Source organism: Gossypium arboreum, chromosome 11, assembly GCF_025698485.1.
Source record: "Gossypium arboreum isolate Shixiya-1 chromosome 11, ASM2569848v2, whole genome shotgun sequence".
NCBI lineage: Eukaryota > Viridiplantae > Streptophyta > Magnoliopsida > Malvales > Malvaceae > Gossypium > Gossypium arboreum.
This window is the reverse complement of record NC_069080.1, coordinates 12218173-12233175: the sequence shown is the minus strand read 5'-3', so window position 1 is coordinate 12233175 and position 15003 is coordinate 12218173. Positions and strand designations below refer to the sequence as shown.

At 34.2% G+C, this 15003-nt stretch overlaps 2 protein-coding genes across 2 annotated transcripts; one reads left to right on the top strand and one right to left on the bottom strand.

Annotated features, from left to right (window-relative positions):
• The first annotated feature begins 205 nt into the window (after positions 1 to 205).
• Positions 206 to 4055, top strand: LOC108473858 (uncharacterized). Its single transcript, XM_017775650.2, has 7 exons — positions 206 to 953; positions 1528 to 1727; positions 2532 to 2784; positions 2887 to 2972; positions 3058 to 3149; positions 3260 to 3518; positions 3630 to 4055. The coding sequence occupies exons 1-6, from the start codon at positions 627 to 629 to the stop codon at positions 3511 to 3513; spliced, it is 1212 nt and encodes a 403-aa protein (XP_017631139.1). The 5' UTR covers positions 206 to 626; the 3' UTR covers positions 3514 to 3518; positions 3630 to 4055.
• A 205-nt stretch (positions 4056 to 4260) lies between these two features.
• On the bottom strand, positions 4261 to 7168 carry LOC108473859 (protein DEHYDRATION-INDUCED 19 homolog 3-like). Its single transcript, XM_017775651.2, has 5 exons — positions 6870 to 7168; positions 6646 to 6788; positions 5688 to 5765; positions 5207 to 5466; positions 4261 to 4661 (listed from the first exon to the last, which is right to left on the bottom strand). Exons 1-5 carry the CDS (start codon positions 6943 to 6945, stop codon positions 4553 to 4555), a joined length of 666 nt encoding a protein of 221 aa, XP_017631140.1. The 5' UTR covers positions 6946 to 7168; the 3' UTR covers positions 4261 to 4552.
• Positions 7169 to 15003: the final 7835 nt, after the last annotated feature.

Genomic DNA, 15003 nt, shown 5'->3' with positions numbered 1-15003 from the left:
CCAGATAACGTAATTCTCCTCTCCCCCTAAATGCTGTGGAGTTGGGTGCACAAATTATTATTGGTATTTCATATATGAAATACTAATTCAAGTCAAACACACAATTAAAAGCCTATCCCGATCAAAAGAAAAAAATATAGATCGGACGGTGATGGATGCATCAAATTTAGCTCAGCGTCATTGATGGTCTCATTTATGTATTTGTTTCAAAATATAACCATGCAATGAAAAAAAATAGAAAGATAAAGAGGTGATCAATCAAGTGGATAATAATTAATTAGGAAAGAGAGGGTCAACGTCGTCATTTCGATCGTTTTTGATTACGCTATAACCTTCGTTGAAAACGCAAGCGAAATCAGAATTCAAGACGACAAAGCCTTTTTCTGTTCAAACCTTTTTTTTTTTTTTTTACATGTTTTTATTTCTTATTTCCTTCTTCAAATCTTTTAAAGAAAAAAACCAACGCCGCAAAGAGAAAAACACTCGTGGGTCGTACGTGGGCTGCCTTTTCAATTTCGTCCTCATTATTTTACCTCTTCAAATTTAAAACCCCTCCAAAATCCCTTTCAACGCTACTCCGGCAAAAGGAGCTAAGACTTTTAATTTTTTCTCCCCATAGCAGTAGCATGTCAAACTCAGTCGGGTACGCGGTAGCCCGAACTCAGACGAGGGACCGATTCTACAATCCGCCAGCGGTGAGGCGACATCAGCAGTTGCAGAGGAAGCAACTCACACACAGACCGTTGCTGAGTGAGCTACGGAAACGGTCAGATAAGGAGAGCGGAGTCAACTCAGTCGATTCAGTGGCTGAGACTCGGGCAGATTCTGACGACTCTACATTGTCGAGGCCTAACTCGGTCTGCTACTCTTCGCCGAATATTGCTAAATTGACCAATTTGGATAGGCTCATGGAATCAGTCACCCCTTTTGTCCCGGCTCATTGCTTCTCTGAGGTATTGTGAAAGACTTTCGTCGTAGCTAAACATAGTTCTGGAGAATTACATTTTGAGTTTTTTTTTTTTTTTTGAATTTTTTAATGGCTATACAAGAACAAAGAAAAGAGAGCTAATTACTATTTGGCTGAGAAAAAGAAGAACTTATATTAGGAAAGTAACGCAAATGTTTTTTTTTTAATTATTAATTTAAAATGTAATGGTCAGTTTAGTACAAATTCCAACTTGTGAGAATTAGCTGCATTATGCTAATTAATGGTGTTGGGGTTTTTACTGTGTGTCTATGATTTGCATTCTTGTGGTCCTAAACTGATAAAAGATTTAGATTTATCTGGTTCGAATCAACATTACGTCTTGTTTATGAAAATAAAAACAGCGGATTTATATTTCTCATATATTAATGATCAAAAAGTAGATTGATTTAATTGGTTGAAGCTATACTTAAGGAAGAGTTTGAAAGAGGTTTCATTATATATTCTCTTAGCAATTTGTTGGGGTTCAGGAATCTTAAGTTTTTACTTCACGGCATTCATTTCAACATTTGTATTTTTCCTTCTGTTTGTTGGTTTGATAGGCACAACTGAAGGGACAGGAAACCCGTGAAGTGGATTTACGCTCATATTATTGGCTCGGTGATCTTTGGGAATGTTTTAGCGAGTGGAGTGTATACGGAGTCGGAGTGCCGCTATTGTTGAATGGGAGTGATTCTGTTAAGCAATACTATGTTCCTTACTTGTCAGGCTTACAATTGTATGTAGATCCACATCAGCCGAGGTGAGCTTCTTGCTGCTATATCCTTCCTAAATTTTCCTCTTCCCTATTCATAAATTCCCGTTAGTATGGTAGTTGTATTTATTGTTTTTTATCATGTCAGATTGCTCTCTTAACTATGTGGCAGCGATGAATATTCTAGATTCTTATACATTACTGGTTCTTATGCTTCCTCTTGATATTGCAATGATGTAGTGAGTTAAATTGATGGTTGATATATATATCGATTTTTTTTCCATATTATCTGGCGATAAGAAACCTTGAATGCTCTCTCTTAAACCATCTAACTTGTTTTGGAATGGTTGGTTGGCTGTCCTACATAATGCATCCATTGCTACAATTTTTTTTGCTGACAGATAATGTTGATTTGACGTGTTCTCTAGTTGCACTGTCATCAACCAGGGAATATGCTTCCCATACATGATTTTATACTTTATACATACTGAAATGCACCTGAAAAATAATGGTTCCTTAATTGTTAAATTATTAATTTATGACACTGCATCTGATCTGCACAAATACCACTGCCTTGCTTTGCTCTCTCTCTTGGACTATGACTATTATTCGACAGAAGTGTAACTGTGACAGTATACTTAGGAGAATGATCATTGACTTTGTGCAAATCAGTGACTAATTACCTGCTACATCCAGGCATTGATTCTGTTATACTTGGTCTGTTAAATCTTATTTTGGGTACTAGTTGAGCAGCATACCTGATATTAGGTGATACGCTTGTAAAAATCTATGGAGCTTTTGAGTTGCCTTACTGTTAATCTGCAAAAATTTGCCAATGTGCTGAACTATCAGGAGGACTAGTGACATCGGTGATGCTGAGTCTTCAAGAGAAATTAGTAGTGCTGGAAGTAGCGACTCTGAAACAGACAGGAGAGTGAAAGGTGGTATTGATGGAGCTCGGGTGCATCACAACTCCCAGAGGACAAATGGATCTCCTATGAGTACCTCTAGTGATGAAGTGGAGGTTGGCAAGTCAAATGGGCTGCTGGTTTTTGAATACTTTGAACAAGAGCAACCACATCATCGGAAACCTTTATATGACAAGGCAAGTTCACATGGTGGTGATTTACAATGTTAGAGTTCTTTTTCCTAAACTGTTTGTTTGTCCTTACTTGGATGCTTGTGGCACCTTTTTCTGACCCAACAGATTTCAAGTCTTGCATCTCAATTTCCAGAGATCAGGATGTACAGGAGCTGTGAACTATTGCCAGCAAGTTGGATATCGGTGGCTTGGTAGAACATCTTATACTTCTAAAGATTGCCAAGTCACTGTTTTTTTAAACTTTATCTTTGTTTGGTTATATTATTTTTGGTCTAGGTACCCAATATACAGAATACCTATGGGTCCAACCCTCCAAAATCTGGATGCATCTTTCTTGACGTTCCATTCTTTGTCAACACGTTCTCAAAGTATACCCCATTCTCTCTCATTTAAGATCATGGGGCTTAAACCCGTGTTGCTGGGCTATAGTACATATTTTGTTGAGTTAGTTTTGCCCATTATTTTACGTCTGGTACAGGTAAAAATCAGCTGGAGTATTCTGCTTCTAGCAGTAGGAAAGCCTGTGGTGTTGATCCCTCTTCAAATATCTCTCTACCTGTTTTTGGCCTTGCTTCCTATAAATTGCGAGGTTCAATTTTGACTCCCGGTGGTATCCAAGAATCGCAGCAAGCAAGCTCTCTGTTACAAGCTGCTGACAATTGGCTGCAATGCTTACGAGTCCGACATCCTGATTTCCAGTTTTTTATATCACATAACTCACAGTGGAGATAACAAAGGTACCTTAATTCTCTGTAACTGAAAATTTGAGTAAGTCGGGAGAATCCTAAAGCTCAGTTGGAATGATATTTGGTGAGGAATGATATGAACTTACTTGAAACCTGATACAGACTGCTTGTGGTTGCATAACGCAATAATGGAGGAGGAGATCGGCTTCTGCTACTAGATAGCATTCCTCGAGATTCCCAGGCATTGGAAACGATGGGTTCAAGGCAGCTGTTTTGCAATATTTACTGGCAGGATCCAAGAAACTATGATTTGCTCATTGGAATATTGATCATCACTCAACTGTTTTGCTGTGTGGCTGGTTCAAGTTTTGTCATGGTATGGTTGTGGATCATAAGCATGAAACCTTGTTTCTCTGCATCAACATTATTCTCTAATGAACATTTACAAATATCGACAAAAAGTTCAAATGCCTGTACTGTATCTGCAGATTTATACGCATACCTGTACTTCCCAGAAAAGGAAATACTCGTATAACTTACCACCCTTTTTTTTAATTACTTTTTATAAAGCTTTCTTTAGTTCTGTAATGAAGGGAGTACTGGTTATTGTTATTCCTGGTCATGTGAGATACATAGCCTGCCTGACTGAACCCGCACCAAATCTTAATTAAAATGAGCAAATTGCATCAGATCGGTCATGCAAGACCCTTGAATTACAAATATAAAGAAACATAAACACACCATAGCACATATATTATTAAGGCACGTGCCATTACTGAAACACATTGTTCAATTTGTTAAGACCTATGAAGCTTTACATTCACTAGCAAATGTAAGGTTTAAACAAAGCTGCTATTGGCATTTATGAACCGATGCTTTAAACATGAAAAATACAAGAGTCTGAACTCTGTTGTGGCCTAATTGATAAGCATCAACCAGTTAAATAAATTACATTACATTCTTGAATCTATCCTAGCTTCTATATTGAAGTATCAGAATGTTCAATGCAAGAACATGACTGATGGATAATGGCATGTGCGCTAAAAATTTTGAAGTCATCAACCGTCTACTCTTTTCTGTCTTGATTATAAGCCCCCATCAAAGATGGTGGATAATAATAGCCCTTGTACAAATTTACACCTATTTGCCTTCTCCGAGTGCTCCTTATCTGACAATGGCGACTGGTGAGCATCTCTGCACACCATAGAACTATCATGAATTTGTATTCGGTGAAGGGGAAAAAAGCTTTTCAAGTAATAACCACCAGTAGAAAAACAGGAAGGTAAAACCATATCCGGGTACCATTAACAGCAGAAGACAACATTAACCTTGTATGTCCCAAAAGAGGTGAATCAAAGGAAATCAATTAGAAAAATGACACATCTACTTGACTATACGAGCTTAAACTTGCTATCAGTATTGCATTAAGTAGAAGATAAAATGGGAGCAAAGCCTCATAAGACATTGTTCTCATTCTTAGTTTCCCACTAACCATCGCTGGATTTTATAGTCCCTTCTTTCTCTTCAACATATAAGTCAATCTCGTTATGCTGTGTAGCAATTTGGTTAAGCTCTAGAATTTAGAAAACCAAAAGTTCTCTCTTATTTTTTCATGTACCATACCTCTTTAACACTTGAAAGAGAATAACATAATCATGCTGTTGCAGCATGGTTTCCAAAGGGTGTAGCTTAGCTCAACCACGGAAGAAAACATCTTAAAAATAGATAAAATAACTTACTTTTCTAATATATTCTCATTGGGGCCTTTTTCTTCCAAGGTCACTTCAGTAGGAGTGACAGGCTGTACACTTTCAGATGAATCAGCTGGAGGTGCACTGTAAAGAAATGAAAGCAATGGATCGGGTGCTGTATTGGACGAAGAGAGTGAAGACCACGACCTGGAAAGAAGAGACTGATAATGTGCATCATGCAACTCCTTCCTCAAGCAAGAAAGAGTTGAATAAGAGTCGCCTTTACCAAAATCTAATTTGTGGTTACTGTAATCATTGGTCAAGGGACACAATTCATGAACCTCAAAGCATCACAAAGTCTCAGAAAGGAAGTTATGACATAAAAGTGAGTTTTTCAGAGAGATTTATTAAGAGAAAGAGGATGTCATGAGAAACGATTCAAGCACAATGCCATAATCTAGAACAGGTAAGGAGGGAAAAAAAGAAAGGAATAATTAAAATCTCCAACTCAAATGAAATAAAAGGATATCCTGAAAATATTCCCATGTTGTGCTGTTATGTGGTCAACCATGTTCATCCCTACTCTCTGAGCACAAACGGGACATACCTGCAATTATAAGCAATATTGATTAATTGATCTTAAACTCCTTTTATGTCAAAAGTGTAATTAAAACTAAGCTATCTTGAAGTACCCTGATTATTCTGAGATTCAATAAGAATACTGCCGTCTGGTAAGACCAGCATCAACTATAATATATGGACGCATATTAATGAAAGTTCTGTAAGCTATAATATACCCTGACTATGTACAAAGCCCTTATTCCTGCCAACTAGCCAACACGTACACAAAAAAAGGAAAGAGACAGAATGGGTTTTGCCACCTTCAGTAAATTAAACCAAAGCACATATACCAAAAGGGACTCTACAAATATCATAAGAAAGTGGCCATTATGGTCCAATAATAAAAGACATTTCGCCATTAAATGGATGAAGGTGGGGACAAATATTGTCCAGTGGCTTTAGCAATCATCTATGCACTACCAGTGATAGAAGAAATTATAAGTCATATAATTTGGAACGGTGGATGAAGCAAGTGATCACTTCTAAAGCTTCTACGAGTCAGAATGTGAAGGGGGTTGGGGATAAAATGTATTCATGAATCTAAGTTTACTGCTGGATTACCAAACACCATCAAGAAACATCCTTCTTCCCCAAATAGCAAAAGCATAGATAGCACTAAAACATGGATCCGTACAGTAGAATATTATATCGTTGACCGAGTTTAACTTCCAAGGGATTCTTTATGTTGGGTCAACTAAAGCAAACAGCCACTAAAGGATGCCTTCTTTTCTAACCATTATCCACGATCACCAAAGTAAAAGCATATCCAGGAAGACTAAAAACATTCCCTAAATATCAATTCTAACAATGGTTCAAAAAAATTATTTATGCCTAACAAAAATCCAGAAGGGGAGTGCATAGCATACCCCATATCCAGCTTCAAGATGATGCTCCTCGTCAATATGGCAGCACAAGCCCAGTAAATCGAAATCCTCCGAACAATACGGGCAGGGGTATTCCGTCATCAATTCATCATCTTCTTCAATCTCTTCAAAATCAATACAAAGATCTGCTTCCAAAATCAAGAACTCACCATTCAGTAACCACGTAAAACCTAGAAAACAAAAGAAATATAAAAAAAAATACTAACCACTTTGGGATTTAACAGTGGATTGATAGCTCCTGGATGAAGCTGAGAAGGCAAAGCTCCAAGTATCGTCCTCCATTGAAACTTAGATAACACTCTAAACTGTAGCTGGGTTTGATTGTAAAAGCGAAAGAATCTAACACGGCTGCTTCCTAGATTCTCCTTTTCTATTCCTCTTTTTCTTCTGCCTTAACCTTTCTGGTTTAGGGACAAAGAGCGACTTAAATAGGAGGAAACCAACTTGGGGGAAAAGAGGGGAAATTTTTGTATGGTTTCTTTTTTTCGTTTTTATTTTACCCTTTTTTATAAGGTTGTAATTTGTACGAGAGAGCTGGAAACTTAGCCAACACGAATTCGGACTTTATGAAATGACCACCAGCTCCCGCCTATTTATCATTAACTACCCTCTTAACCAACCAACACTACACCATATTTTATTATCTTTTTCCACATATTTTTTCAAATTTCCTAATTTCTTTTTTAGAGTTTATATAGAATTAATATAATATAATTATAAATATTTATAAAATAAAACAACAATAAATAATAAAATTGGAGGTACAAATGTAACATTGCACGTGTCCATATTTTACCCAAATAGAACTCAATCTCATTTACCTTAATTGCCTTTTTATGCCAAAGTTCGGCTTTATTACTAAACTCACAAATTGAGGTTCCTTAATGAGATGGAACTGCGGGTGCCGGCCGTGGCTGTTTTGCCTTTTTATTTTATTTTTGCTTTTTAGTTTTTTATTTATTTACACTTTTAGATAGAGAAAGGTAATTTACATTCTTTTTCAGGGAATTTTATATTATAATTACTACTTTTTTATTTCTTAAACAATAGCCGGTGGAGATTTTCTTTTAAATGTGCCTTTCAAGTAAAATAATATTTTAAAAATTAATTACAAAATATATAGGATTTAGATTATCTACGAAAATAGGATGTTTTCTACTATGTTATTAGTTGTCCCCAACCTGTGAGGTAGCACTGCTCTAAATTTTCCCCGGATGATCAACCAATCATGTCGTTCAAAAAAAATATTTTTTTAAGTGGTATCATCTAACACATTGGCGATATCGGTTTGAAATTAAAGAAATATATGTATTTTCTCCTAACTAATATACGGGTATAAAAAAAAATTTTATGGTGTCGCCTAACACATTGACAACACATGTGTGTTTTTTAAAAAAATGTGACAAAAGGGGAGAAAATACGAGAAAGAAAAAAAATAGTTAATGTCAAAAGGTGCTGCCAACATGTCAGGTGACACCGATTTGAAATTTCAAAAAAAATTACAGTTGTGAAAAGAAAAAAAAAAGATGAAAAGTGACTTTTAATGGATGTTGTCTGATAGTGTGGTGGTACCAAAACCCCAATAAATACTCCATTCTCAGCCAAATAAAAAGTAAATTTTGATTGTTTATGGTATCAAACAAAACGGAGAGAGAAAAAAGAGTTGTTAGAAATCAAAATAGAAGATCAACAATATTTATTTTTCATTTTAGAATTTAAGTTTTTTTATTTCAATAATCAAGTTTGAGTTGATAAGGTTAGTTTGTAATTATTTTTATGTAATTTTATTTTATTTTACTATTATGTATAATTATGCGACTATTTATTGATATGAGATGCAAGTTATATTGTTTGATAAAAAGTTTTTTGTTGCTTTAAATTTTTATGAATTATTTTAATAAGAACTAACATATATTTTTATTTTATTTTATTTTATTTTATAAAGTTAGTGTCAAGATGAATAACTAATTCTTCAGTATCGTCAATTTTGATAGGGTAATTTTTCAAACAAAAGTTGGTTTCATATTTGAATCACGCCATCAAATAGGAATGAGGTTTAATAAGAGTGTAAAACTTAATGAAATCAAATAAAAGATTAGCGCGAAAATTGCTCGATGTTTTGGGAGGAGGATGTCTAAACTATTCTACAAATTTCCAATTTCATCAAATCTATACAAATATAGGGAGATGAAACTTATAAAGGATGATGACGTAGAGACTATGACCGCACTATATTGCTTGCCTAGTAACATTGAACTAGTTGAGTTGTTTGTTGAGTTAGCGGATGTTGAGCCCGTACAAAATGTCACCCTATTATATCAATAATATGGAGTTCATGACTTCGTATACAGATGTTCTGAAAGTGTTTGTCAACAGGCAATCTTCTGTATATGGGTTTGACTTTGATCTGAATATTGGGTAGGTAAAATCATGCGATTATGGAGTAATATCGACATGGGGCGGCAATCTACACAATGCTCTTATTGTGTATAATAACCCTCAATTAAGTCTCCATTTATGGATACATCTATTAGTGATTGGTACTGATGTAGATGTGAAAAAGGATCCAATAATGATGGTGGTTTTGATCACCAGGGTAAAGATTTTAGTGACCCCAATCTCAATGAGGTCTTAGATGATATCAACAACAAAGGCACAAGCGATGATGATAATGTACAAGCCCTTCTACTCGAGATCCTGACGCGTGGCATTGTTATACGGAATGATCTTTCAGCTCACACGTTAAGCGTAGATCCCGATGCTGTGCATGCATCCAAGCTCCCCGAATACCCATATATAATACCTTTCTATAGGTTGGCACCAAATCCGGAATCAAAAGAGTTAATTGTAGGTCTACAATTCCCAAAGAAGAAGAAATGTGTATTTATCATCAAGAAGTATAACATGAAAGTGTCAATGGACTACAAAGTTGTTGTATCTAAACTGACATTATATATTAGGGAGTGTTGGAGGCTTGTAGAAGGTTACAACTGGTGGGTATGAGTTGTATTGATGTAGAGGTCACAATTGTGGGAGATTTAGAAATATGTAAGGCCTCGTACATACATTGTTGCACAAATGACACAAGATTATAGGAAACTTGTAATGGCCTAAATTCAAGGTTATCGGAACAATGGTTTCGTAACCATAGATCCAATTTAAAGAGAAATTTATTTCAATATTTTTTCTTGAAAATTGATATGATAGGAAAATCGTATGAAAATATTGATAGGAAAATTTTATCGATTTAGTGATTAGTTAGAAAAAAAAATTATTGAAGAAATTGGATAAAATAAGGTATCAGGACCTCTATCTAGTAAAACCGAGTCGAAAATAATTTTATAAATATTTATGAAATTTTATTAATGTGGTATTAAAATTTCGTTAGGAAATTTTAATGTTTGGGTAGTCAATTAAATGAAAAGGACTAAATTGTAATAGGTGTAAAAGTTGCTAGAGTGATTAAATAGCTTAAGAGTCTAATGAAAAAGGACTTAAAAGGAAATTAGACCCAAAATTTATTTGGGCTGGACGGCAAGGGTATGAAATCAGCAGAAAAATTGATAAATTAAGGGTAAAATTGGAATATTGCAAAATTAACTAAATAAAACTAGGACTAAATAGGAAATATCTAGATTTTTCTTCATTTCTCTTCAATTCCAGCAGCTAAAAATGCCATATGAGGGTTCTCTAAGCTGGTATTTCATAATTTTTGCACCAAGTGAGTTAATCCTTGCCTTTTTCTTGTAATTTTTGTGTTTCTAAGACTTTTACAACTAGGTCCTACTATTAAATTCATTAGTTTTTGATTTCATGGATGAAATTGAAAGTCACCATGGTTGAGTGCTGTAATTTTATGATGAAATAGAATGAAATTAAAGCTTTAATTTGTTTATGAGATGATTTTATTAGGCAATTTCAATGGAAATTGATTTTTAGGACCTAATTGTGAAAATGTTTGGAATTAAAGTCTATTGCTGAAATTCTGATTCCTAAAGGTTATAAACTAGTTTAAGGTGATAGAATAAAATGTTAATTGAGAAACATCAGCTCAATTGAGAGGCTAATTGAATAGGGACGAAATTATCATTTATTAAAAGCTTAGGGGAAAAATGGTAATAAACAGCTTACATTAAAACAGTTTGTACAGCAGCAGTAGACTAACTTTGAAAAATCACCAAAAATTGTAGGAATCGAATTAGAAGATGAAAAAAATATAGAATTAAATCTTATTGAGTCTAGTTTCTCATAGAAGAAATATTATAAGCAATGGATTTGTAAATTTTGAGATATAATGAATTTTGTGAGATAAGGTCAGAATGAATTCGGGTTCCCCTGTTCTGACTTTGAAAAATTATAAAAAATTGAATAAAAATAATTAGGGACTTAAATTTATATGTTTAGAATTCTGAATGAGTCTATTTTTAATAGAAACAAACGAGAACATCATTTGAATTCTGTATAAAGAGATAATTTATTTTTAGTGAAAAAGGGTCAGAACTGTTACACAACAGAACAGGGGTGTAATATCCCGAATTAGGGCCTAATCGGAATAGTGGTTTCGTGACCACAAATCCGAGATAGAAATAATTATTTTATAATCATTTTGATGATTATGATATGATTGCATGATTGTGTGAAAATTTTATGATGAAATTCTATGCCTAAAGTGCTTAAATTGAAAGTAGGGACTAAATCGAATAAGTTGCAAAACTTGCATTCTAGAAGTTTTTAGTATGAAATTATTTTGGAATATTAATGAGGAGGTCTTAAATAGCAATTTGACCAATTTTAAGTTCATGGACAAAATTAGGACATGGAAGGAATTTTTGGAAAGTTTAGTAGTAAGGGTATTTTGGTCATTTAGTTATTAAAATGAATTAAAAACAAAAATAAAAGCCAATTTTTGTCCATCTTCTTCATTAGGCCGAAATTTCAAGGGTTCTCCATAGCTAGGGTTTGTTTCAAGCTTCCAAGCTCCATAATCAAGAAAGACGTGGAATCGACCTCAATCGAGGAAAAGAAAAGATTGTGGACTAAATTGCAAAATCTTTGTATTTTGGTACCAAGGTAAGTTCATGTGTAAATAATGTAGCATAATTGTTATTTTTAAGTTATTGATATTAATTATGTGTTATGCTGAATTTCATTATGAAATGTATGCTTTGTGGTTAATTTCAAATAATATGTAAATTATGTGAGCTACTTGTTAAATATAATTGTTACCGAGTATTGATTTCGGCATTCTACGGAAGACGGCAAGGATAAGTGTTCGAGAAAAATCCCGTTTAAACCTTAGGAATAGATTAGGATACAAGTGACATGTCACTAGGATGGTTGAGCATCCGAACTCGTTGAGTTGAGTCCGAGTTCACTTATGGATGCAAATGTCCGAACTCGTTGAGTTGAGTCCGAATTCGTGAGATGTAACTAGGCATCCGAACTCGTTGAGTTGAGTCCGAGTTCACTTATGGATGCGAACGCCCGAGCTCATTGAGTTGAGTCCGAGTTCGCTTATGGGCGGGTTACATGATTGCTTGATTGCATATATAGCACTTATGTGCAAGTTATCCATGTATCCGAATTATATTCCGATGTGTTCAACGGGTAAAGTTCTACTCAAATGGAGAAATATTCGAGATGTAAAGAGACGTATTGGTAAGTGATATGAAATGGATATTTTGGACAGGTATGTATTTAACTCTAGAGTTGAGTATTGATACAACCACGATAAGGTAATAAGATGATGAAGAATGATTAAAAATGTGATATGTGTTTTAGTGATGTATGCTAATGTTGATTGGTATAACTATTTGTTATGTTACTTATTATTTGCATATGAACTTACTAAGCATTTATGCTTACTCCCTCCTTCTTACTCATTGTAGTTTTAGACAAGCCAGTTCAGGAGTCGGGATAGGTCGAAGGCTCAGTCACACTATCAGGAAGATTTTTGGTAAATGGCTTGTAAATTTAAGTATGGCATGTATAGCAATATACTTATTTTGTGTAAATGATCTTATGATATGGTGACAGAATGGTTGAGAAAATATTTGATAATGATAAATTATGAAAATGGTAAGTTTAGATTATGTTTGATGTTAAGGAAAATTATCAAGATACTTAGTGCATAAAAACTCATAAGAGGGATGAAATTTGCCATAAACAGAATATTGCAGCAACACTAGCGCGAGTTTGAAAATTTACTAAAAATCATAGAAATTGCATTTGGTGATGGACTACATATCAAATTGAAGCTTATTATGTCTAGTTTCACATGAAACAAATGAAACAGGTAAAGGAATTATATGTTAGAAGATATTTGAATTTTAGTGAAACAGGTTCATAGCAGTTTCTGAATCCCCTGTTCCAACTTTAGAAATTCACCATAAATTTTAAATATATAATTAGGTAGTGTATTTTATATTCTCAGAATCCTTATTGAGTCTAGTTTCAGGAGAAATAAACCTTATAGTCATATTAATTTTTTACAGAGAGAAATGTGGTTCGTAGTAAACAGAGTTCAGACCAGTCGAGTCCTGAAATAGGGTTAACTTTAACTAATAAACTGTACTAATTGGCCCAACCAAAAATTTTATAAAAAAATTAGTAGATAGGTATATGAGTCTAGATTCAGGGAAAATTTACGGATCTTGATTTCGAGTTTCGTAACTCGAGATATGATTTTTCTTGTGACTGTGACGCAAGTAGCTTAAAAGCTGTGAATGTAGAAACAATAATCCAAAGTTCTAAAAATGTTAAACTAAGCTTAGTAACACCTCATACTCGAATCCGACGATGGTCTCGGGCGTGGGGGCGTTACATTTAGTGGTATCAGAGCAGGTTTAGTCGGTTCTCGGATGTAACAACCCCTACCCGTATCTGTCACTGGAATAGAGTACGAGGCATTACCGAGAAGCACGAAACACTTATAGATAATTTAAATACATTTTCATAACAACTTGTCTCGATTTCATACTATTTCGTATTTAAGCTTTATTCACTAAAGTATTTGAAATATCATCTTTATGCAAATAACACACATGAGGTACATAATTCCGTAGTTATAAATGAACACATTTATCAAACATATTCCATGTTTTTATATATATATCATAGTCTCAAATTTACATGTATCAATTACCATCACTTCCTCGTATTTCAGACAAATACGTGTAACAATTCATAAATATGCAATTCACTAACTCTTCCTGCCAATCACGATTTAAATTGCCAAATCATTTATTGAGCCCAATTTTAATGTACACTAAAATCTATCATATAAATTTGGATGTACGTATTCATCAATAAATTCCATGTACAGATATCATCATCTCTTATTTCCACATACATTTACTTTGCACATTCATGAATTCAAATAGCATATACAAGACATACCAATGTATTTCAGGTACGTTTTCATGATATTTCATTTCGAACTCAAATTATTTCATACTAGAAGTTTTCTCATTAACTCATTTGGAATACCAATTCATACGGATAATACACTCAAGGCGTAGAAATATATAATCACAAATGAACTCATTCATCAATCGAGTTTTATGCTCATGTCTCATCAACTCGTATTTTCTTATGTCACATAGTTCCATGTAATTCTTACCAAACTTTTTCAAATTAGTGAACATCTTACGGAATTGGTCTGCACCGGTATGCACTAAATTTCATCGACAATCATCGACGCCATAGCATAGCTATGGTCTTTTCACTAGAATGCCATAGCTCACTATGGTCTTACATTTTATACACATATCACACCGATGTCTTATCCCGATATGGTCGCATACGAAATTCACTTGTCACTTGTAGCGAAGCTATCACTATTCATCGATCGTGTGCCGAGCTACCATTTTCATTGATCGGTGGCAGAAGCTACCACTTTTACTTGTCATTTGTCCTTGATCGATAAGTGTAGTGAAGCTATCACTTATCACTTTCATTTGTCCTTGATCGGATAAGTGTAGTCGAAGCTATCACTTATCACTTTCATTTGTCCTTGATCAGATAAGTGTTGCCGAAGCTATCACTTATCACTTTCATTTGTCCTTGATCAGATAAGTGTAGCCGAAGCTATCACTTATCACTTGTTGCCATGGTCCAACCATGGTCTTTTCCTTCAATTCATCTTGTCACTGAATTGTAATGCTCAATTTGATAATTTATTCAATTTTCATGTTTTTACATTATTCGCGATTTTATCATCAATACATATAAAATAACACATCATGAAATTCATAAAATTAACAAATTGTCACTAAAATTTAGTTATACAAACTCACAAGTACGATTTTTGTATTATAACGATATTCATAATTTCATAAT

Bases quoted from the DNA above. Each gene is read 5' to 3' on its own strand.
- LOC108473858 (XM_017775650.2), top strand. From the start codon at position 627: ATGTCAAACTCAGTCGGGTACGCGGTAGCCCGAACTCAGACGAGGGAC. The intron at 2,785-2,886 runs GCAAGTTCACAT...CTGACCCAACAG, and splicing joins GGAAACCTTTATATGACAAG to ATTTCAAGTCTTGCATCTCA. The intron at 2,973-3,057 runs GTAGAACATCTT...TTTTTGGTCTAG, and splicing joins AGTTGGATATCGGTGGCTTG to GTACCCAATATACAGAATAC.
- LOC108473859 (XM_017775651.2), bottom strand. From the start codon at position 6,945: ATGGAGGACGATACTTGGAGCTTTGCCTTCTCAGCTTCATCCAGGAGC. The intron at 6,789-6,869 runs GTTAGTATTTTT...TTTTGGAAGCAG, and splicing joins CACTGTTAAATCCCAAAGTG to ATCTTTGTATTGATTTTGAA. The intron at 5,467-5,687 runs ATATCCTTTTAT...ACCAATGATTAC, and splicing joins AACATGGGAATATTTTCAGG to AGTAACCACAAATTAGATTT.